The sequence below is a fragment of the Sebastes fasciatus genome, chromosome 5 (genome assembly GCF_043250625.1).
Source record: "Sebastes fasciatus isolate fSebFas1 chromosome 5, fSebFas1.pri, whole genome shotgun sequence".
In the NCBI taxonomy this organism is placed as follows: domain Eukaryota; kingdom Metazoa; phylum Chordata; class Actinopteri; order Perciformes; family Sebastidae; genus Sebastes; species Sebastes fasciatus.
In genome coordinates, this window is record NC_133799.1 from 19,917,134 (window position 1) to 19,944,097 (window position 26,964).

The following is a 26,964-nucleotide window of genomic DNA, read 5'->3' on the forward strand; positions in this document are numbered from 1 at the left end:
TTAAAATAAAATGTTTATTAAAATAGACCAAACATCAAGGCAAATACAGGCAACATTTATAAGAGACTGCTAAATTTATTTTTAAAATTTTAGTGCTGAAATAAAACCAGCAGCACTTTAAATTTGTTTTGCACATTCTGATGCGGCTTGCTACCCACCTTTGCTCAAAATTGCAAGAGCAACAAGTAAAACACTTGAAAATACAAACTGAAAAAAATACTTTTAAATCATTGGAGTCAAAACCTCTTGAAATGACGGGAGTAAATTGTATCAAACAGCAGTTAGCGTGCAGAGGTTTCACTGCCACGGTAGATCATTACAGTTGCAAACACATAAAAATCAAGATATACACAATACAATAGCCCTCTCAGGTGCAGGTTTTGCTGGATTTTAATGAATAAAAACCAATCATCCTGTCAGTCAACTCAAACTAACAGACTCCACACACACACACACAATGATTTCAATAATTATATCAGACAAACTCAGGCTCACTGTCCCTGTTTCTGGTCAGGGGTAATTTCTTTCCACACAGACGCGCCAGTGGATGCCCCGACAAGCTTAATACGGGAGAGCACGGGTAGTTGTTGTTGGACTGGTTCACATTGAGCTCGGCCAGAGAGGTGCTCAGGTCCTGCTCTGCCCCTGCTTCGTCATCTGGGGGCCCGCTGTCTGGCAGTGCGGGGGGCTCTGCTCCGTCGGGGTTGTCGTCGGGGTTGTCGTCGGGGTTGTCGTCGGGGTCCTGATCAGCATCTTGTTCCGGGTCGGTTTGGGTTGCAGACTGACTGGACAGGTCCAGGCTGTCCCTGTAGCTCAGATGGTCATCGTCCATGCTCACCTCACTCTCCTGCTTCTCCAGGCTGCGGGTATGTGCAGTCCTCTGACCGCTCTCGTCCATGCTCACCTCACTCTCCTGCTTCTCCAGGCTGCGGGAGTGTGCAGTCCTCTGACCGCTCTCGTCCAACTCTGAGTCGGAGTCGGGGAGCTGCTCGCTAGACCCCAGCGACCCTAAAGAACTTCCTAAATGGGGATGAAGAGGCCAAGGGTTGCACAGGGGTGAAAAAAAACCTGACTGTAGTTAAAAATGAAGGCTAAATTTTCTAGATAAATTATATTTTTAGGAGGGCTGTCAATCGATTCAAATATTTAATCGCTATTACTCACATGATTGTCCATAGTTAATCGCTATTAATCACACATTTTTTATCTGTTCAAAATGTACCTTAAAAGGGAGATTTGTCAAGTATTTAATACTTTTATCAACATGGGAGTGGGCAAATATGCTGCTTTATGCAAATATATGTATATATTTATTATTGGAAATCAATTAACACAAAACGACGACAAATATTGTCCAGAAACCCTCACATCATAACATGGCAAACTCAAGCCCAACAGGCAACAACAGCTGTCAGTGTGTCAGTGTGCTGACTTGACTATGACTTGCCCCAAACTGCATGTGATGATCATAAAGTGGGCATGTCTGTAAAGGGGAGACTCGTGGGTACCCATAGAACCCATTTTCATTCACATATCTTGAGGTCAGAGGTCAAGGAAAATAATCATGGCAGTTTTTCTTTGCCAAAATTTAGCCTAAGTTTGGAGTGTTATTTAGCCTCCTTCGTGACGAGTAGTAGTAGTATGACATGGTTGGTACCAATGGATTATTTAGGTTTTCTAGTTTCATATGATGCTTGTATCTTCATTCTAGTTTTAAAATTGAGCCTGCTACAACCTAAAAATTGTTAAAGAAATTAGTGGCGTTAAAACAATCTGCGTTAATGCGTTATCGTGTTAACTTTGACAGCCCTAATTTTTAGAAGTGATACATGTGTATTCCAGCTACTCTTAAATACCATAAACTCAATGATTTAATTTACAATTTGTTCATTTACAACAGTATAATACAACCTAGGCTTTGTAACAACTTACCACATCCCTCCTCCATCTTGTCAGATTCTGGTTTATTTGGCTCCTCTCTGCCGCCGTCCTCCTCACCATCAGCAGAGCTCTCTATCTTATCATCTGCAGTACTATCCTGAACCAGGAAATTAATTTGAGATTGTTATCAAGAAAAACAAAGTGAAAGTCTTTTTTATCATGGACAGCATATCAAAACATGCAAATCAGGATGGAAAAGCTGTATTCAAATGAATCATGAATGTAGGCCATAACTCTGGATGAGGGAATGGATGTGTTGACATTTTAGTGCTTCTGTTTTTTTTTGCCTCTTGCCTTTCCACAGGAAGAGGTACACCAGGTTTTGTTCATGCTCATAAATTATTGGCAGCTTCTCTGTAAGACCATCTTTCATTTGTTAGAGTAAAACAGGTTGCCATTTCTCTGGGGTGAACGGATATTTGCCAAATGATTCCTAAGGGATCAAGTTATCTTTGGTAAAAATCGTTGTATTCAAAGATCTGTAAACTAGCAAGCTCTCACACCCTAGTAAGACTTTTAATTAGTGGTTATACATATTTATTTGTAACTACATTAAGAGTCAATAGCCATGTTAGCTGCTGAGGGAGGCTGTACTTTGACACAGTGGTGTAAAGGACATGGCTACTGTCTCTTCTGGTGTGTGCCCTCACATAGCAACCAAGTTCAGATCAACAGAATGATAAGCTGCAATGCAAATGAGGAATTACCAAATATTTCCCTGTGATGTCATAAATCTACAGGAGCATAAAACAAGTAGTCCCATTCATTGCCTTCAAATTTCCTATAGGGCCCACAACACCACCAAAAGGCTCAGCGGTGTATTTCAATGGGCAAAAGTGCTTGCTTTATGCAAATGTATGTTTATATTTATTATTGGAAATCAATTAACAACACAAAACAATGAAACATATTGTCTAGAAACCCTCACAGGTACTGCATTTAGCATAAAAAATATGCTCTCAACAGCTATCAGTGTGCTGACTTGACTATGATTTGCCCCAAACTGCATGTGATTATCATAAAGTGGGCATGTCTGTAAAGGGGAGACTCGTGGGTACCCATAGAACCCATTTTCATTCACATATCTTGAGGTCAGAGGTCAAGGAACCCCTTTAAAAATGGCCATGGCAGTTTTTCCTAGCCAAAATTTTGCTTAAGTTTGGAGCGTTATTTAGCCTCCTTTGCGACAAGCTAGTATGACATGGTTGTTTTTCTAGTTTCATATGACGCCAGTATCTTCTCCCTAGCGTTACTGAGCCCGCTACAACCTCTGAAAGATCTAATGTGTTAATGCGTTTAAAAATAATTAGCAGCGTTAAAACGATTTTGCGTTAACGCATTATCACGTTAACTTTGACAGCCCTAAATTCAATGTTTGGGAGTTCCCCCCGTGTTTATGGCAGTTTTTTGATGTGGACATTTTTGTCTGCAGGACATCAGAACAACTGTTTTAAAAGGGATGCACAAGGGTTAAGACATACTGTCTGTTGCAAATACATAAGGAGATGACTTTCCACTCACACTACACAGGGAGTCCTACCTGCTGAGTGGAGACGGAAGCAGAGCGACTGGTTTTGTGGGTCCGAGAGGTTTTGGACTGGAAGATGGATGAATAGAAGACTATGAGGGTCTCCACGATGCGGGCCTGGTGGGGGTAATCAACCAGAGAGGACAGGGATATCGTGGCCCCGGTCGGACGGGGACGCATCAGGGAGGGACCAAACACAATACCCAAGTTACTGGGACTCATCTTGTTGTCTTCCTCTAGCTCTGCAATCCTGGAGGGAGGAAGACAGTGGAAGGACCAAGAATAAATAAGAGAGCCTGGTCTTGTATCTTCCTAAAGTTTTTTTTTTTTTTATTACTGACCTCCGGAGGTGGCGAATAATGTAACGCAGCGTATGCATGTTAGCCTTGGGCAGGTCCTTCAGAAGCTCTTTCAGCTTGTCCACCAGGACCAGGACCTCTGGGTCGCTATCAGGGCCCAGATCCACCAGCTCCCGCCCCTTGCCCACGCCTGGGATGCTACTGTTCGACTCGGCCTCCTCTCCCTCTGGTGTGTCTGCGTCACCCTGCAGACTCTCCTTCGCCAAACCCATCAGACGGTTGTACAGGCGGAACAGCATGATGGGCTCTGGCAGCTGACGGATACAGGAAGAAGGAAGAGCGTTAGAGGGGCTGAATTAAGCATGAACACACAACCTTTTAAGTATGGAGGAGCAAGAGAGGTCTGTAAATGACTACAAAGCTATTTTTATTTTGAGCAATTATATTTAACCCGATAATTGAAAGGATTATTAAAATTAAAATTGCTTTTTTCAGGTAAAATAAAATGCAATTTTTACTAAACAAATCTCACTTTTTGACTCATTTTCAAACCCATTTGTGAGTTCAGCTACCAAACTGATTTACTAAAAAGCCTTCTGTATGCGCCCTCTTGACTTCTGCACCGATTTGTTTAAGCTGAACAGCCAATCAGAGTAATTTCTCTCACCGACGGGCTCCGCCGCTGATTCAACATGCTGAATCGGCCGAAAAACCTCTGACATGGGCAGACTAGAGCCGACGGTGCGAGACACGTTGTTAAATCTAGGGCGACAGACGCTCACCGACAGCCTGAAACTGGCCGACGGCTGACCATCGTCTTGGCGTGTCAGGGCCTTAACGGACGTGCCCTTGTATGTAAAAGTCCCAAATTCCAGCTTTAAGGGGCTCCATTAGTTTGCTTTTAATTAATTGGATTTTTCCTTTACTTGATAATGGACCTACGTTTTGTATTAATCTCTCTTTTAATTCTCCAATAAAATATAAATGAATGAACTAGATTTATTATTATTATTAATAATAATAATAATAATAATAACAATAATAATAATAACTAGACTTGACTGATTTTAATTATATTAGAAAGAAAAAAAAGAAAAACAACCTTAAATTTGAAATTCCATTAAACATATTGATGTTAATGCAATGGTCTATTTACAGTGCTTTATTATATCAAACTTTTAATAAGTAGAAGATAAACTACTTTAATCAGGTACATTTGTTTACTAGATCCCCATTAGCTGCCACCACGATAGATGCCATTGTTCCCAAGGCCCACACTTAAGCATACTGTGTTTTACTCTTGTATGTGCTGGCTTGTATGCGTGTACCTGTCTGAGGTAAAGCTTGAGGGCGTTGCTAATGTCATGTGGTGAACACTGGGACAGCTCTACCAGCTCCTTGCCGTTCTCAAAAGCCTGACACAGCTTCTCCACACGAGTCTTGACCCCGTTCACCCTGTAGATGCCCTGCAAGGAGGAAGAAGACGGTTTAAAATACCTCTGTGGCAAAGATTCAAGACATCCAGCAATACTCGCTTTAACACAAAGTATAAATTCTCACCTTCATCTTGAGCGCCCGTCGCTCTATCTCAGAGATACACTTGGTGATGATGAAGGGGATGCCGTCACTGGCACTGCTGGCTACCTGAGAGAAGTCCCTGCCGAACAGCTGCAGACGGCCCTGCAGCTTCTTATGGCCGCATTGGATGGCCAGAGTCTCCAGACAGCGCTTGTGACACGCCAGGAAACACTGAGGACAGAGAAGAAGGTGTTGGCCTCATGAACCCCGTCTGATCATCAGTGAGATGCTTCAAGAGTCTCCCTCTGCAGGTTGGATGTTAAGAGACGAAGATGAGGGAACTCACCTCTTCGCACTCGGCCCCCTGGAAGTAAACGTAGCTGTCACACTCGCGGCACTTTGAAGGAGTCCGTAGCTTCCTCAGTCGGTGGGTCAGGGCTGCTTTAGACAGGCCAATGTTACGGAAAGGTCTGGTGGACACCACCACATCAGGATCCATGCCGTTCATGTCTGAAGACAAAGACCCTCATGTCATACACACTCCAGAAAACTCATACAAGATTCACAGCCAACAATTTAAAGAATAATAATGGGACCCCCTTGAAAACAAGATGATACATCCCAAGCGTTTTTTTTTCCCCCCTCAGTCTGGCCATGTTATAGAGTGGCAAAGTCCCGCCCCTTCCTATGGACCACCATGGGATCTTATTTTGAAAAAAAATATGAAAGGTAGTCAATGGCGAGAGACAAATATTTTTTTGATCCCGTTTGAATTGCGCCATGAATCACACATATGATGTTTGTCAATTTAAAATAGAATTTTGCAAGTCAAAAAAGTCGCAGTTTGTGGTAAAACTTTTGAAGTATAAGACTGTCAAGATACGTAATTAGAAAGACACCCAAAAGTTGTGTATGTGACGTCTCTCCCGCTGAGGCTATGATGCCTGTGTGTTTCCTACTGGGATGGACTCACACCAGCAACAGGTCTTACTCATTGTGTCGTTTCCCAGCTCATAAAAAGACCAGGAGTCGCTGGATAAAACATATCAGGTAAGATAACGTTTCATTTGTGCGTGGAACATAGCCAAGTTACCTAGCTAGCTAGTGTTGGTGATGTATTTTATGTGAGACGAGAGATGTAGTTCACTGAGCGGTTTTACACAAAACTGTGTAAAGACTTTTTAAATTGACAAACATCATATGTGTGATTCATGGCGCAATTCAAATGGGATTAAAAAAATGATTCGTCTCTCGTCGTTGACAACCGTACATATTTTTTCCGAAATAAGGTCCCATGGGGTCCACAGGAAGGGGAGGGACTTCGCCTCTCTATTGAATAATCACATCCATAGTGATTACAATCTTTAAATCTTACTTGGAGCTTCAAATGAGGTCACATTCCCGTCTTTGTCATCTGCGTCCTCATTGGACGACATTGTTCCAGTGGATGACGTCCGAGCAATTTTACTGATGTCACCTAGAATTAATATACAGTTTAAGTATCATCTCTCATATAAATAATGACACACATACTGTGTGCCTTTAAGTGGAAAAAAACAAAGAAATCTCCCTTATGGTTATTTATAAATGAGATGTTCTGGTGTACATTACTGTGAATCTGTTTCAACAACACTTCACTCACTTGAGCTGGCAGTAGGAGACTCTAGGCCTCCCTCTCCTACAACACTGTCGTCGCTCACTGTTGAACCCCACGACTTGTGGCCCAGCCCTGGGGATAACGAAGGGACAAGAACATGTGAATAGTCGGTATCAGAATAATGGGTTTACATGGCTAAAGAGACATTTTGTCTACTGTCAAGTCACTGGTTGCTATTTAGTACGGTAAAACAGTATGTGAGATTTGTTAGTATGTCCGAAAGCTTAGTTTGAACCAATAGTACGCCAGTTGCATACTATTTCCAGTGAAATATTACAGTATGCAACGCTGGACACTACGGCGGCATAAGTATCCCACAATGCAATGCAGCAGTGACGACAATGTTCATAACAGACATTGACGGACAGCTCTATAACAATCAGACAATAAGGTTTCAATTTAAGTGTAATTATAAGATTTCTGTAATTTTTTTTAATTTTTTTTTTTTAATTAGTTCAGACCAAGTCATCGTTTGGCCCACATGAGTTGGTTACCATGGTTACACAACCAGCAAGGAGGCTCTCAGGAAGTGACGACGTAAATTACGTTGTGTAATGATGTCCATTTACACAAAAGTATGTTGAACAATAGTATACACACAGTGCATAGTATGCAATTTCAGACACAACCTATGTTCTCTTGTTACCGTTGTTTACTCTTGAAATATTGAAGGAAACGAGCAAATGAACCACAGGAAAAAATAAGCTGATGTCTCATTAATAATAATCTTTATAAAAACTACAGCTCATTAATATCTGCAGTAGCAGCAGCAGGCATCACTTACTCTTGCGGTGAGCCTCTGTGTCTCTGTTGTCTCCAGCTGCTGTATCCACACTGCTGGTAGGACTGTCTGTGTGGCTCGACTGCTCTGTGTTGAAACTGTCATTCCTTGGTCTGTGGCCATGGCTACAATGTGGAATTAGAAGACAATTTATTATTATTTTAAAATCTCTTAAAGACTTTGTGCTAAGCTAACCAGCTGTACGCTGTAGCTTCATATTTACTGTACAGGTGTGAAAGTGGTATCGGGCTTTTCTTCCAACTCTCAGCACAAGAGCGAATGAGAATATATATCAAAATGTTAAACATTTCCTGTAACAGACAGGAGTACAGACACCGGAGCAACGCAATGTATTGCTGTGGACGGGAGCAGCAGCAAAACATATTTTAGCTACCTAGAAGAAAGCTAAACCTAAAACCAAAAATCAAAAAAAAAAATCAAAATTAGATAAATAAGTAAGCTACACTTAGAATATTTTCACAGCTTTACCTTGCCGACTGAGAACTGAAGCAGTCATCTTTGCTCTCTTCAAAGCCACCAGACTCAACTGACAAAAACAGTAATTTTACCTCGCAGAACACGGGAGTTGCTGGTCTACCGCTGCCTCGATCGGTTAGTTTGTTTGTGTTATTGTGTGACTTTGGTGTTTTAAAGGGTTAGTTCGGATTCACCAAAGTAACACAATAACACAAACTAACAAATGAATCAAGGCAGCGGTAATCAAGCAACTCCTGTGTTTTGCGAGGTAAAATGACCGTTTTTGTCAATGGAGTCTGGTGGATTTGAAGAGAGATGGATATAACTGCTTGAGTTCCTCGTCGGAGACAGACAGCAACGTTAAGTGGTGAAAATATTCAAAATCTAGTGTACATTTAAACTAATAAGGTTTTTTTTTAGGTGGCTAAAATATGTTTTGCTGCTGCCCTCGTCCACAGCAGTACATTGCTTTGCTGGTACTCCTGTCTGTTTCTCCAACCCGGAGGCGTGCTGACTGCCATCTACTGTAGGTAATACACTGACTATGGATAAGTACCTCATACAACACCACTTCAAAACATCCAAACTATCCCTTAAAGGTTTCAATTGAAAACCTTGATAATAGTGGCTCTGACTGAAGCTCTTACTGTGACGATGAGCTGGAGGGACTGTAGTTCTCAAATGTGTAGTCAACAGCCGGCTGCCCTGGCAGCTGCAGTTCTCGTACGTGGGCAGCGTACTGCTGGCCTGGGTCATACAGCTTACTGCTCTCACACAGAGTCTGGTAGTGGACCGGCAAGGCTACCGTCTGCATGTGCATGAGCTGGTAGTACGAGATAGTGGCCTGGTAGAGGAAAGAATTGCATCAAAAGGATCAGCAAAGAGTCTCTATTTGTCACTTTCTATCATTGCTCAAAACCTAACTAGAGTATAGAATATAAGGCAATACAGTCAAGTTTGACACCATTTTTTAACAATGAGGTTTGTTCTGACCGAGCGGAGGGTCTGGTCGCTCTGTTTGATGACGTCGTGCAGTTGTCTCAGCACTGTGACCTTTGTGTGCTCCAGCTCCTGCTGCTGGGTGGTGGCATCTGCTATACATGTCCGGTAGGTGGCCTCCGCCTCGTCTGACTGCACACACATACAAACTTTTTAGATCTTCAATTTACTTCCCGTTTTCATTTTTTTTTCTGTTTTAATCTGTCAGATTAGTACACAGATAAATGAAGAGTAAACGTGGCAGCCAGATAAACATTTCAACACAACCACATGTCACCAAAAAAGAACATCTAGCTCTTAACATGCAAATTATTTTCATATTTAATGCCACAGTTGATAAATCTCTGAAATCACAGTTACAGCAATAAAATAAAATAATGATAAGAACCTTGTTGCGAGCCTCTTCCTCTGATCGTTTCTTCTTCTCCACAGACTTTGCTGTCGATCCTCCTCCTTCTTCCTCAGCTCGACAGGCTGCCGTTTTGGCCTTCTCGTATTCTTCGCAGCGGGCCATGTAGGTTTGCTTGGCTTTCCGCAGGTTCACCTCACACTCCATCTGAACAAAGATAAATAATTGTTGGTCCTTATAAATTATTATTGTTACTTAGAAATGAATAAAACAGTTTACTGCTAACGTGGGCTCACGTGTACAAAATAGGAGGTCGTACCAGTTTTCTCTTAGCCCGAATCCAGTGCTCCTTGATCTCCTTCCGTCTCTTTTCATGGTCATGTTTACGCTGCATCAGAGGCTGCACAGACACAGATCAACACCATGTGTACAGAGGCAAAACTCTCCAGTATAAACAGCAGCATGCACGAGTGACTGTCGCAGGGTGATTCAAGAAATCGCAGAAGTTGTTAAAGTGTTCACGTTGCAACAAACTTCAGTAAAGTTTACCTGGATGAAGGTCTGGTTGTGCAGGGTGGTGTTGGCCTGCTGCAGCCCCACACTCTGCTCCTGGTCCTGCTCCAGAGCCAGAGAGTAGATGGAGAAGAGGGGCATTTGGGGCTGGAGGGAGCCAACACAAAGACGGAGAGAGGAGGTTTAATATCCAACACAATCAGAGGGACAAAATGCCGTATTGCTTTAAAAGGGTAACTTTGGTATTTTTCAACCTGGACTTGTTTTGGCTAATGGGGACAACAATTTCTGAAATTGGTCCAGTATTGAGGGAGAGCGCTGCAGACGGCAGCCGCTAAACAGGCTGTAATGTAATCACTCAGGTCAGTACGTCTACTAAAAGTGCTCGTTTTTGCCACTGACATGCTCATATTGTTATTATAACTGTCCGACAACATTATGGAAAGGTACCTACAGAGAAATAAAAAAAAATTTTTCCTTACCTTTCTGTTTGTTATTGTGTCATGTGACTTGTTGCCAGAAGACAACAATGGAAACGTGAGTGAGATTTGGAGAGAGGAGCGCCGGTGTTGTCAGTATTTGTCGTGTTGGAGTACAGAAAGCGTAGCTTAGTGTTGTCTAAAAGATTTTCAATGTCATGGCTGAATATTTAGATGATTTCGACAATGTGGAGGCGACGTTAGGTTTCAGAACAAGACTTCTCCGAGTGAGACACACAATAACAAACAGGCCGGATCAAGCGAACGGTAAAAAAGGTTTTATTTCTCTGTAGGGTCCTTTCCATAATGTTGTCTCTTCTAATAACAATCTGAGCCTGTCAGTGGCAAAAACAAGTACCGTTAGTGGACGTACATTGACGGTGAGGAGTTGCCCCGAGAGATTACATTGCAGCCCATTTAGCGGCTACCGTTCTCCCTCAATACTGGACCAATTTAAAAAATGTCTCCTTAAACACAAAAACCTAGGAAAATAGGGTCCAGGTTGAAAAATCATTTAACATTCAATATCACAGATAACCAGTGAGAGATGTTCAAAGGTGAAATAAATGAGGTTTACATGTGTTATGCTGTGTTTGCAGGACTGGTACAATCTCTGGAGGCCTTTGGAGAACTCAGTCTCTGGTAAAATAGAAGAAAAGAGGACACAGTTCATTTACTATGGCTGCAATTATTTGTATATCAGTTACTCGCCTCGTGTTACCTTAAATTCTTGAAGAAAACAGTTTTTCTCACATGCCTCCACAGTGAACAGTGAATAAAAAAATGGAGAAAAGTCTTGATGAATTGAAGTAAATTGGGGCCTCGTTTCAACAACAGCAAAACATCGGTTTACAAACTCTCACACAATTCATTCATTCATCAAGAATTTTCTGTTTTTGGATTCTCCGTTCACCATGTAGGCATGCGAGAAAAACACTTTTCTTCAAGAATTCAAGGTAACACGGGGTGAGTATTTGATATACAAATGGTCATTTTGTGGAAGAAATATTCCTTTAATCACTGATTAATCTATATCTATTCACGATTGATCATTAAGCTTATAAGTTGTCAACAAAATAGCAAATACCAATCACAATATGCTAAAGCCCCAACCTGTGTTATGCTTAGTTTTTTCCCATAAATGATATAAAACTAGATTAAGCAAGCAAATCTTCATATTTTAGAAGCTGTAATCAAGTCTTTTCTTAATGCATCAATAACATCATCAATTATGTTAACTGACAATTAGATTAATCTGATAATAAACTTAACCTCGGGTACTCCAACTCACCCAGTGAAGTTCTCTTCTCCACGTAGCTCATCAGGTCCTTCATGTACTTGGAAATGGTTTTGGCATAGAGCAGAGCGGAGTCCACCCCTCCCTCGCTGACCTGGAGGATCACATTCACTTCCTCAGCTCTGCCTACGCATCAACACACAAACACAGGTCACTACACCGGAACAAGCACAGTTGGTTGCTGTGACAACATTAACTGTTTTTGCCGATTATGATTTGTGGGAGGCAAAAAAGGTTTTGCAGCCGAGGTGTGAAGATTCAGAGCTAAAGATGATCTCCAACATCCTGTGTTTGTTTGTCACCGTTGTATTTAACTCAGTGGACAATACTGTAATTTTCAATACTGTTTGTAACTTTGGTTTTCTGTGGTAAAGACTGAGTTTCTGCAACTGGCTCTCTTATTGTGAAACACGTTGATGTACTACAGTATTTACGTCAGCAGAGGGTGACCTACCAGACAGCCAGTGTGTGTACTTTCTAATGTAAACGGATGATAGAGTACACAAACATATGAAAATATCATTAAAAAGTAGCATTTTCCCAAATAGAGAGTGAATGGAAGGACAGAGGTGTAGAAGCAGAGAGTGGAGGAACAGCTGATCGGCCTACCCATGTCCTGCAGGTCGCTCCTTGACTGTCCCCCGTCTGCTCCCTGACCTGTGGCAGCATACAAGTTCTCCATCGACTACACGAAATAAAAAGATGAGTCATTACTGACAAACACACATCAAGGCTCGTCATCAACGTCATGAGGGATTTTTTTTTTCTTCATCCAGTGGAAAGTTGGGAGTGGAAATCACCTCATGTATTTGATCTAGGTGTTAAAAACTGGTGCACAATTTGTCTTTCTGCCAAATCGGTGCCATTTGCATGTTATAACTTTTCAAAATTAAACTTCATTCATTCTTTTTCAGCTCTGTATCTAATAGGGCTGTCCTCAACAACAGAAATTCTTAGTCAAGTAACACTCATACAATTTGGGAGACTAATTGATTTCACTGACAGATCTGTGAAACTGAGTTTCACCACAAAGATTCACACAAAAGCACCACTTTAAATCTTGTGTTTAACAGAGATGTGCTCATAAGTCTCTTAGAAATGAGTCATTCAGCATGAAAAAAGTCAAACAATCGATACAGAGGGGGCAGCCCTAGTATCTAATAACACACATTTAACTATTCAAAATGTGTAATTGTGATTTTTTTTTACTAGGTTTCTAAATGGAAGATGGTTGCATATGAGTAACAGGACTGACAATACCAGGACTGAGTTTTTGGCAAAGCATTAGCAAATACATGTAATTAGGGCTGCCACCTCTTAGTCGTTTAGTCGACTAATCGGTCGTTTTGGTCTTAGTCGACTAAGATTTCTTTAGTCGATTAGTCAATTTTATGCTTTTTTCATGCTGAATGACTTTTTTTCCAAGAAGCTTCTGAGCACATCTCTGGTAAACACAAGATATAAAGCGTCGCTTTTGTGTGATTCTTTGTGGAGAAACTCAGTTTTACTTTATCTGTCCATTAAATCACCTAATCAATTAGTCAACAAAATCGCTTGAGTGTTAGTTGACTAAGAGTTTCTTTCTTTCGAGGACAGCCCTACATGTAACGTAGCCACATGGCATCACAGCTAGGCTAATAGCATGAGAACACTTAGCACCTTCAAGTGGTTTACAAAAACTATCTTAAAAAAAAAACATAAGACATTCTAAGTCTAAGAAATAATTATAGGTAAAAGGACTGTACATTGAGATCGACATTCTCAGTCATACTTGAATATGATCAAAAATACAGAAAATAGAGCGAGAGAACTTAGGCTGCGTTCCAAATCATTTTTTATTTTTATTTTTAGCACGTACTGTTGCATGCAGTACTGTATGCATAGAATTGGGACATACAGTACTACATAACATTGCACCTTCAACTTTAGCAAGACATGAAAACCAGGTCTTGCTAAATGGTTAAAATTGATGACAGACCATCTCTTTTAAAGTTCTAATCACAATGACTAATATTTACCAAGGAATGTTTAATGAAGTTTCTGATGTATATAAAGGAAGGAACCTAACATGAAATAAATATTCTATATGTTTTGTTAATGGTGCCCCTCATTTATATATATTTTTTATAAATTTTATTTCACTGGTCCACAGGTTTTGTACTGTACTTGTAGCTTTAATTTTGTGTGCCCACATTTTATTTGTTTTGTTACTTATTTTTCATTGATCTACTGTAGCAACTGGTTGTGTGGCATTATGTTTGTATGTATGTATTGAAAAAGTTAATAAAAACTTGAATTACAAAAAGGAAAAGATTTCTGAAGGATTCTAATCATTATATTTCATGGTGAAAAGTAGTGTTAGAGTGGTCAGGGGCTAAAATCCAATTTCTTCAGTGTTCTAGGTAGTTTTTACATAATACATCTTCAAACTGTAATTCCGACAAAGTGCAAGTACACTTTGCTTGATAATATAATGTATTATACAGATATTTTTCATGCATGAAATGTCCTGGGGTAGGAAAAGGCACCAATCCTACGGAAACACACAATTGGCAGGAAGACACTGGTAGCTGTGTGATAAACTCACCCTGCTCCTCTCAGTGGGCAGCAGAGAGAGCAACGTGCTGCTGTCCACCTCTCCCATCAGCAGTTCAGACACACTGAGGAGGAACACAACAAAGACACCTTTACATTACCTTTACACCCAGCAGTAAGAATACACTGTAAATATAATATGGATGTGATGAGAGGTCACAGTGGGAAGAACGAGGCAGTAATAATGATCTGTCTGTGTGTGAAAAATGACAGAAAATGGCAGATTTTAAAAAGACGAAGGGTCCCTTGTAGGACGTCTCCACAGGTACAAATGTGCTGGAGACAGGAAGTGATAAAAAGAAGTTTAATTTGAGTTACTGTTCTCTAGGTACCTGGGATGATCTTACTCTCTGACATTTATGCTGAATGTCAAATAACTAATTTTATTTCTGATGTACACTATATCTGAATTAAAGTAAAAGCAATATAGAAGAAATGTATGATGAAAATATGAAAAAAATACTATAGAATTAGAATTGGTAGCAGAAATGTGCAAAATTCTCCAAGGAATGTGCAAAGGTTCACAGTATGAAGTATAAAAAGAATATGCAATGTAAAGAGATATGTAATGTAATGATGTAATGTAATGCATATAGACATTTTTCAACATATCCCTCATCCACTCAAGAAAAATCCTCCCACATTTTAATTCAATTGGTTGAAATGTTTGCTGAAACACGAGCTAAACAAAAAGCGGCATCTCCATTTTGGTGTTTTTCTGTTTGTGACATGAAAATGAGTCAAACAGAGGAAGAGAGGAGGAGAGAATGAGGAAACAGACACGTCAGACAGATTTCAACTGTCTCTGCCAGCTCACTTCCTCCTGACGCTCTGTGACAGATGTCTAAACCCCCGAAATGGCACAGACTAGCATGTGATAAACTGTTGGTGCAATGTACTCCAATTACACGTAAAACTGACACGTCTTTCTACTCTGGGTTTACTTTCATTCATTATGATATTATCTTTTAAAGGACTGAAAACGTTCAGGTAAAAAACATTAATCTCAGAAAAACAGATTTGATGATTTCATAGTTGCCACATAATAATGTGTCTCAAGTACTCTCAAATCAAGAGAACGTTCTTGTGATTTATTATCTCCTCAGTCTATAAACAATCTGTTCACTTAGCAGCCGGGTAGTCAACAGCAATTTCAAGTTTTGGTTTTGTGTCATACGACAGAAGAAAAAGAACCACTTCCTGTTTTCAGCTGTGCCTCATGCAAATGTGTCAACATCGCTGCACTTTTCTCTCCAAATTCCCAACAACAGACTACTTTGTATGCATTAACACGTACACACTACCTGACTCTTCTGTCTGTTAAAGAGGTAACACCTGGTTAGATAACACTGATACCTATCAGTCTTTGGAGCAAGGATGATAACTATATCATACCAGCAGTAGTCCCCATCGGGTTACTTTAGGATTAAAAGGTTGTAATTTGATAATCAGACATATTGTGTGAAGGTGTATCAGATACTCACTTGCTGCTAAAAGCAACTGCAATGGTTTCAATCGCCTTCTCAAAGTCCTTTTTATCGGCCTCATTACAAGCCTCATAGTGGAAACCTGAAAAATCACAACCATGCATGTGTTCAGGTTTCAGTCGTGGTTTGAAATACACTGCTGACCAAATTAACGCCAACACCTGCACATCAGTTACATCAAACTACATGTACAGCATCCCCAAAGGATGTTAGAACTGAGGAAGTCATTTCAAACAAACTAGTTTAAAACAAATAAAAAAAAAAACATGTATTTTGTTCTTGCATTACAATCTTTCCATCTAAACCAAATTTGTCACCAGATAAAGACAAAATGTTTACTTTACTGTTGTTAGTAGTTTTGGAAAGCATATCCCGACTGACCTTTGACCTTGGATATGAGCTTGCCGGCAGCAGTGAGGATCTCCACGGTGTTGAGCAGAGGGTAGGTGTTGATGACCTGACGCAGCACCCGTAGGACCTCCCCCAAACACTCGTGAGCCACGGGCCGCTGATTCTCCTTCTTACCTGGACGAGACGGAGGAAGGAGGAAGGAGGAAGGAGGGAGTGTTTAGACAAGGAGAGGTTGAGCGAGTGACAGGAGTAACAAGAGGAATGCAGTAATACCTCAACAGGCTTTCATTTTTTTTTTTTTAAAAACATACCACGGTTTTATCCCATAAACTACAAGGCATTTACACTTAGAGAACCAATCACATCAAAGTTAAATTGATGATGTCTCATTTTGTTAAATGTCTGTTGCCTCGACTTCTCTCTCCTCGCGTCCCTTCTTCCCCTCCTCTGCTCGCATCTCCCGTTTGCCAGGACTAAAACGCGAGGAGAGGAATCGAGGAAAGGAATCGAGGATGTACAAAATGGGAAATGCAACTTGAATGCATCAGTAAGGGAGAGTTCAGTCCATGCTAGCAGATGCATTACAACTTGTTGGTGGTGTTGGACAGACATTTTGACATGCTTTTTCTTGTGTTTGCCAGGCAACCTGCTGAAACAGTTTATGTTTAAACAAACAAAATATAATGTGTTAATTAGTGAGCCTTAGAGATGGCAGCTTCATATTTACCGAGAGTGGTATCGATCCTCTCATCTAACTCGCTGCAAGAAAACAAGTAAGCCTATTTCCCAAAATGTCAAACTATTCCTTTATCTGAAAATCAGTGTTTCAACGATTTTTGCATAGCGGATGGAGACGGCAGCGAGACGGACAGTCTGAGCACAGACAGTTAGGTCGGAGGTAATGGGCGAACAGGTCCAGAGTGTCAGACAGGTCGGGTCAAGGGGTACACAGTGTCAGCTCCTCTGCTTTGATGTCACATTTGCAGGCTGCATCCTCATATCCTCCTAACACACACACGTACGCACACACACAGACTGGTTTCGTTAACTTGTTTCTGTCCAATGTTGCAACCTCATACTAAACCCTTTTTCTAAAAATCGAGGCAGCTCGCTCAGGGAGGAGGCCAGAGGGCAGCCGGTTCTCCATCCTCCCACAGTCTGTCTGAAAATGTGTGTCAGAGTGTCTGAGCAGCAGACAATAAGAACAGAGTGACCTGAACACCGTTCCAGAGAGGATGTGGTCAACTGTTGTTTAGCAAGATTAGAAAGTAATTCTGGTAAGGTGCTACATCTGCTTTCTGTGGCTCATGAAAACAAAATCCCTTTACCCTACACTTAGGTGTTAAGGAAATAAAGTGGAACCTAACAGCAACGAGGAGCTCCAGATTAAGTAGTGTGCATTGGATCGCAGTGGGGAGGAGAGATGAGGCTAAAACTCTGATTGTGCTGCTGATTAAGAAGAGGCGTCGCGGCGATGCAGCCAGCCTATCGGAGGAGGAAGTGTGGACGAGGCCCTTCTGTCAGAGGCTATCCATCATGGCTTCCTGTTTAGAAAGCGCACTCTGGGTGGAGAACAAGACAGAACAGAGCCAGATAACGGCAGACAGAAACAACAAAGCTCTTTCTGTTTTTATCTGAACCACAGAACTCTCTGGTGAAACCTTCAACACTCAATAACCCGTTTTGCTCAAACTTCCAGTTAGTTCAGCAGATGGAGTCAACTCTGAAGTAGTGGCAATTTACTCCCCTGAGGAAAGGTATAGGTGTTTAGCCATTTTAAGCCTGGCTTCATTGCACAGGAGGGGAAGAGTGCGTGTATGAGGCTGCAGTAAACAAGAAACTGGCTTCCTGCTGGAGACAAGAGTGCGGTCGACTCTGAGGGCGCAGCGGAAACGCAGCCCTTCACTTGGATAGAGGACGCTCACAGCAACTTGCTAGCAAGTGCTTGTGCAAGGTGGCTCCGCCCTCGTTTTCCCTCCTCCCCTCCCCCCCAATGCGCTACGCAAACGTGTCGGTGAAGAGGACTGATGTAAACCTGATGATACCTCATGTCCTCTTTGTGCAACTGAGCCTCTGGAGCATGCAACACAAAGGGGAAGAGGAGAGGCCAAACAGTATTGTTCTGTCTGCAAACGTATTACAAATACAGACGAACACAACAACTGAAACTAGAAAACTTGACCATGTTACACCAGTTTAGCTTCATTGCACTGGCTCCAGACAGTCTGAATCTGTGGAGGCCTTTAAATCCAAACTCAAAACCCATCTTTTTGCCCCAACTTTCAATTAGTTAGTTATTCTTTTATTCTTCTGCTAGTGGGTCGGGCTTAGTCTCAATGTATAATTTAAGCCTTGTAGTACTTATACTTGCCAACCTTGGGACCTCAGAAATAGGGAGGATTTCAAAACCAAGGCAAGGGGTCTAGGCGTCCTCCCCCAGAAAAATTTGAGTTTCAAAGACTTTGTTTCATGCATTCTGGTGACTTTTAAATAATTAATATAACAATACAATAAAGTACAACAGCATTTTAATGTTAAATAGGCCAACTTTTAATTTTACTTTTCATTCTCAGGAAAGAAAACTGAATAATTCGCCCCTCTGGCGTGAACTTGTGTGAATCTCTGGTATAAAGTAGGCTAATATTCATTGGTTTTTATTCATTCATTCATTTCCTGCCCCTGCTTGAGTATTTCTTTTTCTTGGTACTCTCACTCACTGAAGGCCCTTTCAGAAAAAAATGTGACAAAGGCACCACTGCACTCTGAAACCTGTTATTTCCAATGGCTTGCGCCGCGCCACGACGGCTTTGCAGACCTCCTCCGCCGGGAAAAGACATTTAGTGTAGCTCTATTGTTGTCTGGTTGGAAACACTAGGGCTTATACACGCTGTACAGTGCCAGAAACGTGTTGAGATAAGGAAAAGGAAAAATGGTGTGAAAATGTGTCATAAATTGGGAGAAAAACAGGAGAAGTGTGACCGCAGGAGGAAACTGGGAGAGGGCAATGAAAAACGTGAGTCTGCCGGGAAAATCTGCAAGTATGGTAGTCCTGCCGACAAGATATTAACTTTAAGCCACTACCTCTCCATAACCCTCTGTTGTTTATGTCCCACAAGCACTGCTGGGTGCTTCTCTGTCCTCATAATGATCGTCTATGTTGTATTTTCATTATGTTGTTACTCTGTACACACACACACAACCTCCTTTGTTGCTCTTCCTGAAGTTTCTTCCATTTTTTTCCCTGTTAAAAGTTTTTTTTTTGGGGAGAGTTTTTCCTCATGAGAGGAGGAAAGATGAGGGTCGTACTGTAAAGGACAGAGGGTGTCGCATCCTGTACAGATTGTAAAGCCCCCTGAGACAAATTTGTGATGTTGGGCTATACAAATAAAATTGACTTGACCACACAAAAAGAAACAATGACATACTGTCCAACAAGCCAGAAGATACGAATCATAACCGGTTACACACACACACAAAGAGAACAGAGGCCCTGCTCAGACCTGGCATCAACATGCGTCTTGGGTGATCCGATCACAAGTGGACAGCTCCGAGTACGTCAGTTCACGCCCGGCATTAGAATGCGTCTCGAGTGACCACTAATAAAACACGTACATCATTTCTATTAGACCAAATGGGTTGTTTTTAACCGGCGGGAGGCAGCAATGCACTTCCCCATGTCTAGTCTAATTAAAAGAATAAGAAATCAAAACACAGACTGGGTCTATCCCTTGGTGTGGTCCAGGAAAACAAAATCGTCCCAAGATGTTTGACGCACTCGTAATAAATCTCTATGGACTTTTCAAAATGTTCAGACATCTTAGACAAAGCCAGCTTACGTGACTTGAGAACCAACTGGAGAAAAAGGAGAAACAAAAGGAGAAACAAAAGGAGAGCGGCGGCTTTAATGACGTATACATTCTTGTCGCATCAGCGTTTACGCTACAAAAGATATATATGTGGTCAAATGTGTCTCAGATGACCTCGGCAAGTGGTTTGAGTAGGCATGCACCAATTCCTCTTTTGGTATTTGCTGATACCGAGCACTGATCTTATACCAGTGTTTAATTAATAAGCTGTATGCCTCACTGTGTGGAAGTGACTAGGATAATTCTGTTATGTGTAAGGTAACATTAGCTTTCCTAACTTCGTAAAACAAAAAGCAACAAATAAATACATAAATTTAGTGAATTTGTATTTATTATTAAAATAATAACTTGTACACCAGCTTCTTGGTGAAAAATCTTCAACGGAAATTACAATTCAAGTGTAAAAATGTTTAATGCAGCAACAAATTAAAAACTTAAACAGGAATCTAAATTCCAGTATATAATGTATATAGTATATAAACACAGAATTTAATTGAATAGATCGGCCCTATTGTCAACAATACCCGATCCAGTTATTTGAGTCAGTTTGCAGCCTGATATCTGTATGGTGCATCCCTAGGTTGGAGTGATCGGATCACAGAGCGTCTTGGTGGTCATTTACACTTGTATTTATTGCTGTCCACTTATGATCCAATCGCCCAAAACTCAATTTAAAACGGGGTCAAGTATTATTCAAGATTCAAGTCTTAAATTCTGTGATCGCAGTACGGAGAGTGCTTGGTTCCAACCCAACTCAACCCATAACACATGTCCTCAAACCCGTTTCTGTGCCTTGTAATTTGGTAAAAATGCACCAGCTGACAAGACAGACACGAGTTCAACTCATATTTCAAATCAAACATCAGGTCTATGTTTCTGTGTGTTGATTTGTGTCTGGTGGAAGCTTTAAACAACTTAAATCTGTTAACGCGCTTACTGTACCTTCAGCCAGCACGACATCCTTCAGTTTCTCCACAGCCTCTGCGAAGCGCGCCACGTCCCTCAGCAGGGCCGGGATGTCCTCAACCTCGATGGCCGTGCTCTCCTGACCGTCAGTCGGGGTAGTCGGGGTCAAGGCCCCTTTTCCATGGCCTTTAGTGAACACCCACGACTGCAGCGGGAAACCTGAGGTTACATAGGAGACAAATGCATTGTTTAAGTCATTTATCAAGCAAAAAATTAATAAGCCTATTTCCCAAAATGTATTACTTTATTGTTAATTAGATTTCCATAAAATGGAAATTTGTCCTTGGTACTGGCATATAAGACAACACACACCATACATAACAATTAGGGCTGTCAATCGATTAAAATATTTAATCGCATGATTGTCCATAGTTAATCGCGATTAATCGCACATTTTTATCATTCAAAATGTACCTTAAAAGGGAGATTTGTCAAGTATTTAATACTCTTATCAACATGGGAGTGGACAAATATGCTGCTTTATGCAAATGTATGTATATAGTTATTATTGGAAATCCATTAACAACACAAAACAATGACAAATATTGTCCAGAAACCCTAACAGGTACTGCATTTAGCATAAAAAATATGCTCAAATAAAACCTTGGCAAACTGCAGCCCAACAGGCAACAACAGCTGTCAGTGTGTCAGTGTGCTGACTTGACTATGACTTGCCCCAAACTGCATGTGATTATCATAAAGTGAGCATGTCTGTAAAGGGGAGACTCGTGGGTACCCATAGAACCCATCTTCATTCACATATCTTGAGGTCAGAGGTCAAGGAACCCCTTTGAAAATGGCCATGACAGTTTTTCCTCATCAAAATTTAGCCTAAGTTTGGAGCGTTATTTAACCTCCTTCCAGACAAGCTAGTATAACATGGTTGTCGGGTTCCTTTGGTTTTCTAGTTACATATGATACCAGTATCTTCACTCTAGCTTTAAAGCCTCCGACTGCATTAAGGCGTTAAACTCAACAACACATGACAATTGTCTAAGTCCTAAAGTGGCAGTAATAATAATTTTTAAAAAAACTACTCCTATAGAAACTACTCCTATAAATGTGAGGCTTTGCTGCTGTTCTCTTTTTGTACTTTGTACTACTAACTTTTTTACTGCCTTTTTACTAACATGTTTTGCACTATGGAACTGTGATGCTGGAAACTGGAATTTCCCTCAGGATCAATAAAGTTTCTATCTATCTATCTATTTAATATCATTTTAAATCAAATACCTTTGAATATTAGTCCAATCAAACAATTTGAGAATGTCACCTTTGTCTCAGAGACATTGTGATGGATCTTTTTTTGACATTTGAGACTAAACAATGTGTTGGAAAAGAATAAGCCAACAAATCAATCAGTAATGAAAACTGGGACTCTCATCTTTCCATAGCTCGAGGCTTCAAAATCCACCTTTACACTCTCAAACGTTTTATTCATACTGAAGTGAATTTAAAAAGGCAATAATAGTAAAAACACAACATTCAGATTGCTTGTAAAATTTCAAGTAGGTAGATGGTGTTTTTTTTTAAATATGTTGTGCACTGTACGTGTGCTGTCTCTCTCTCCAGATTTTGCTTTCTGTTTCAGCCGGGGTGTGGGATTTTGAGAAGACTTCATTAACTCAACAGGGTGATGAATAATTACAGATGTTCTGAATCTGACCTGCAGCGCTGGCGTGTCTGCTGAGGGCAGTCGGTCTCTTCAGGGTGCCCACAGGAGATGGGCAGCCCACTCCTTGCATCCCCGCCAGCTTGCAGTGTTGAGGGCTGGGGGTGCCCGGGCAGGACAGGGACGGGTCCAAGTGCCCGGCGGAGGTCGGGGTCAGAGTTGAAGACGAGGAGTAGGAGGACGAGGGCGAAGAGGAGAGGGTGGCATCGCCTGCATCTTTCCGAGGCTGCTCCTGAAGGATGGACAGCTGAGAGAGAGGAAAACAAAAAGGTCAAGACGATCACTTTCACTCTTTCCAGCTCGACCTGAACGGCATGAGGGCGGCAGCAGCGCTGTTGTTGGTAAACACACATGTGAAGGCTTTCACAAGATCCTGTGTTGCGTTGTGCAACACTTCCTGACTCCAAACTGCAAGTCGGGTCGGGTGTGGCAAAACAGAGCCGGGTGTAGAAATGTCATTTACTGTTTGGAGTAAGAACAGTGATATTGTTTTTTGACCTTCTCATCTGCCTACAAAACAGAAATTAAAAGTCACGTAAAAAGGTTTGTTTCTGCATCTCATCCCCCACTTATATAGGTACAGTTTTGGGCCTATACTCACTGCTACAATGAGTGCAAAACATTTCAACAAGAAGCAGAAAAGCATCCTTATATGTATATTATCCGTCACACATGCATATATACTCAAGACATACCTGCTTAAGCCATATGCTGTGCTTGTTGGGCAGTATGTCCAGCCTGTCCTTGCCTTTGGCCTCATCTTTCTTAACTCTCGTACTCGTAGAGTAAGGGTTGTAGCTGCTTTTGCTACCACGTTTCAGCAGGCTCATTCTTTCCACCTTTACAGCTCTACTGTCCCCATTCTAACTAAAGCACAAGGCAACTTTTGAAACTGATCTCACTCACTCACACAAACACACAGAAGATCTACTTCCTATGAGTCAAAGTAGCTTCACACCAGTCATTAATGCTTAAACAAAACGTATATCCGTCTCCACACTCACTCTCACACACACACACACACTATCACCCTGGTCCAGAGCCCTGTCTGTTCAGCCTGTCCTTGCCTTTCGCCTCAGCTTTTTTAACTCTCGTACTCGTAGAGTAACGGTTTCAGCATGCTCCTTCCTTCCACCCTTACAGCCCTGCTATCCCCATTCTAACTAAAGCACAAGGCAACTTTTTGAAACTGATCTCACACTCACACAAAAGATCTACTTCCTATGAGTCAAAGTAGTTTCACCCACAGTCATTAATGCTTAAACAAAACGTATATCTATCTCCACACACATGCACACACACACACTATCACCCTGGTCCAGAGCCCTAGTCTGTGCAGCCTGTCTCCACCAGCTCCAGCTGAAGGTCATCAGTCACCCAGCAGACTGAGCAGCAGACTGTGTGTCAGTCAGGCAGCAGAAACCAGAAGTGATGCTCTTCTACTCACAAGCACAAGGCACCTTTTTGAAACTGACCTCACACTAACTCACACACAAAAGATCTACTTCCTATATGAGTCAAAGTAGTTTCACACCAGTCGCTTAATGCTTAAACAAAACGTATATCTGTCTCCACACACATGCACACACACACTATCACCCTGGTCCAGAGCCCTGTCTGTGCAGCCTGAAGGTCATCAGTCAGCCAGCAGACTGAGAGCAGCAGCAGACTGAGCTGTGCGTCAGGCTGCAGAAACCAGAAGTGATGCTCTTCTACTCTACTCTACTCTTCTCTACTCACCGACTGGTTGCTGCTCTGCGGCCCAGGGCTTCCTGCTCGGCTCTTCTTCGAGATGGAGTGCGTCTTGATGAGTTCCCGTTTCTTCCTGGTGAACAGCTTCAGCGTGCCTTTGCCGTCCATGCTGACTTCTTTGAGTTTTACGCACAGATCCCCCACCCACCCCCCGACTCGCCACTTGGGTGCTCCTCTTCCTCTTCTTCTTCTTCTTCCACCGGTGCTGCTGGAGCTCAGCGGTTGCTCGGTGCCATCCAGGCCGACGTGCAGCCACGTTAACTGTGTGTCTATCTTCCTCCTGTTGCTGCTGCTGCTGTTGTGGTCGCTGTCGCACATCGAGCCGCGCAAGCTCACTGACGCACCACAGACACTCCTGGCATCCGCTCCAAGCGCGCAACTTCACAGTTTCCTCAACAGGCGGAGGGACACGTGGGTGGTTAAATATACGACTTGTCACTGTGATTTAGGAAGATTAATTAACTTTAAATTACACTCAAGAAGAAACTGTATCCCAGACTTTAAACTTCCTCATGACTTAAAACTTAACTTAAATGGAGAATGAAATGCGTCCTGACGCACAAACAAACAAACTGTTTCTCTGTTCAGACTCACAGTAATCAGTTCATCACTTCATCCTGACACACGTGTGTGTTTCCAACATGTGACCTGCAGCTTTTGATGATATCCTTCCGCCTGCACCTGCTCCAGACACCAAATAGCCTGATAATAATAAAAATATAAAACTGGAGAGATACTGTAGATAGATAACACATTAGTAAGATGGAGGTAAAAAAGCACTTTTTAAGTTTTTGCACCCTCATCTTGGTGTGAGCTACAGAGACACCTTAAACTAGATTATTTTATAAGCATGCAAGTTTAAGGACTATTTGCACACTGAATGTAGCCTACATGTCCTGTTACTGAATGACACTGCTAATTTATTGCTGTTTGTTTTAAGTCTCTTAAAATTTTAAAACTTTAAAACAAAAACTTTAAACCTTAAAACTTGATAACTTGAAAACAAAAACTTGAAAACAAAAACTTTAAACTTTACTTTAAACTTTAAAACAAAAACTTTAAACTTTAAATCTTGATAACTTGAAAACAAAAACTTTAAACTTTACTTTAAACTTTAAAACAAAAACTTTAAACTTTAAATCTTGATAACTTTAAAACAAAAACTTTAAACTTTATTACATTCGTCACATACATACAGGTACATACATTAAATTTGACCTCTTCATTTAACCCATCCTAAGCATTTAGGCGTTGTGGGCTGCTGTGAATAATAATAATTGTCTCATTTATGTGATTTTTGTTTGTTTGTTGCTGTTTTGTTTTCCAGGCTGTTATTTGAGCTTTTATCTGTGAAACTTTAATGCTGGCGTCTTGGTCAGGACTTCCTTGGAAAAGAGATTTTAAATCTCAATGGGACTATCCTCGATAAATGAAAGGTTAAATAAACATAAATAAATTTTAAAAAAAATAACAGCTCATAGAGAGAAAAAATTAATTTTGAAAACTTTTGAAAAACTCAAAGGAGAATTTAATTTAGAAAATGTGACCTGAAGCTTTTGATGGTATCCTTCCGCCTGCACCTGCACCAGATACCAAATAGCCTGATAATACAAATATATACAACTGGAGAGATGGATATCTAATACATTTGTAAGGTGGAGATAAAAGTGTTTTTTTAAATTTTTGCACCAGACACTTTAAACTATATTATTTTATAAGCATACACTATTTAAAAAAACAAAAACAGGATTAAGGACTATTTGAACACTGAATGTACAGTACATGTCCTATTGCTGAACAATACTGCTAATTCATTGGTCGATGTCATTTTTGTTTGTTTTAAGTCTGTTAGGCTAATTTTCTCGTATATGTGCCTTTTTTATTTATTTACTTATTTATTTTTAAAACTTTTTTCTGTTTTTTTGTCTTTTATTTGTGCTTTTATGTGTGAGACTTTTATGCTGCCGACCGGGACTTCTTTGGAAAAGATCTCAATGTGACTATCCTGAAAAAAGGTTGAATAATAATAATAATATTAATAATAATATTAATAATATCAATAACAAAAATAAACGTTTAAAACTTTTGAAAAGTTAATTTAGAAAATGGGGACCTATTCAAATATGTACAACTACATTTCTATGATAGAGAAATTTAAAAAGAATTTCATCAGAAGGTAATGAAGTGATTGAAGTGTTGTTTGTTGTGCAGCCATACAAATAAACCCCTCAAATATTGTTTCTAAACTGTACAGTAGTTTACAAAAATGAAACAGAAGAAATTCACTTTATGTAAAATTGAAATGGGAACAAGAATTGAACATTAATCTGTAAAAAAGTGATTGGCGTCCGATGGAGGGAGGAATTTAATCTGCTTTTTTTTAATTATGCACCCCACATAAAAAAAGTGAACAATTGGGTAAACAGTGTGGGCAGAA

General features: G+C 40.8%; 1 protein-coding gene across 2 annotated transcripts; it reads right to left on the reverse strand.

Annotated features, from left to right (window-relative positions):
* On the reverse strand, nucleotides 1-24,980 carry arhgap45b (Rho GTPase activating protein 45b). 2 transcript variants are annotated; one of them, XM_074635627.1, is made up of 24 exons: nucleotides 24,516-24,980; nucleotides 22,770-23,022; nucleotides 21,080-21,262; nucleotides 16,302-16,445; nucleotides 15,918-16,002; nucleotides 14,426-14,498; nucleotides 12,448-12,523; nucleotides 11,833-11,964; nucleotides 11,119-11,180; nucleotides 10,099-10,209; nucleotides 9,869-9,949; nucleotides 9,589-9,756; nucleotides 9,195-9,332; nucleotides 8,849-9,045; nucleotides 7,728-7,849; nucleotides 6,929-7,015; nucleotides 6,662-6,763; nucleotides 5,633-5,796; nucleotides 5,329-5,517; nucleotides 5,097-5,234; nucleotides 3,811-4,082; nucleotides 3,482-3,719; nucleotides 1,933-2,038; nucleotides 1-1,020 (listed from the first exon to the last, which is right to left on the reverse strand). In XM_074635627.1, exons 1-24 carry the CDS (start codon nucleotides 24,843-24,845, stop codon nucleotides 476-478), a joined length of 3,996 nt encoding a protein of 1,331 aa, XP_074491728.1. In that variant the 5' UTR covers nucleotides 24,846-24,980; the 3' UTR covers nucleotides 1-475. The 2 variants fall into 2 exon arrangements, with proteins under 2 accessions (XP_074491728.1, XP_074491729.1); XM_074635628.1 differs by lacking the exon at nucleotides 24,516-24,980 and adding an exon at nucleotides 23,471-24,494.
* Between the last annotated feature and the right edge of the window lie 1,984 nt (nucleotides 24,981-26,964).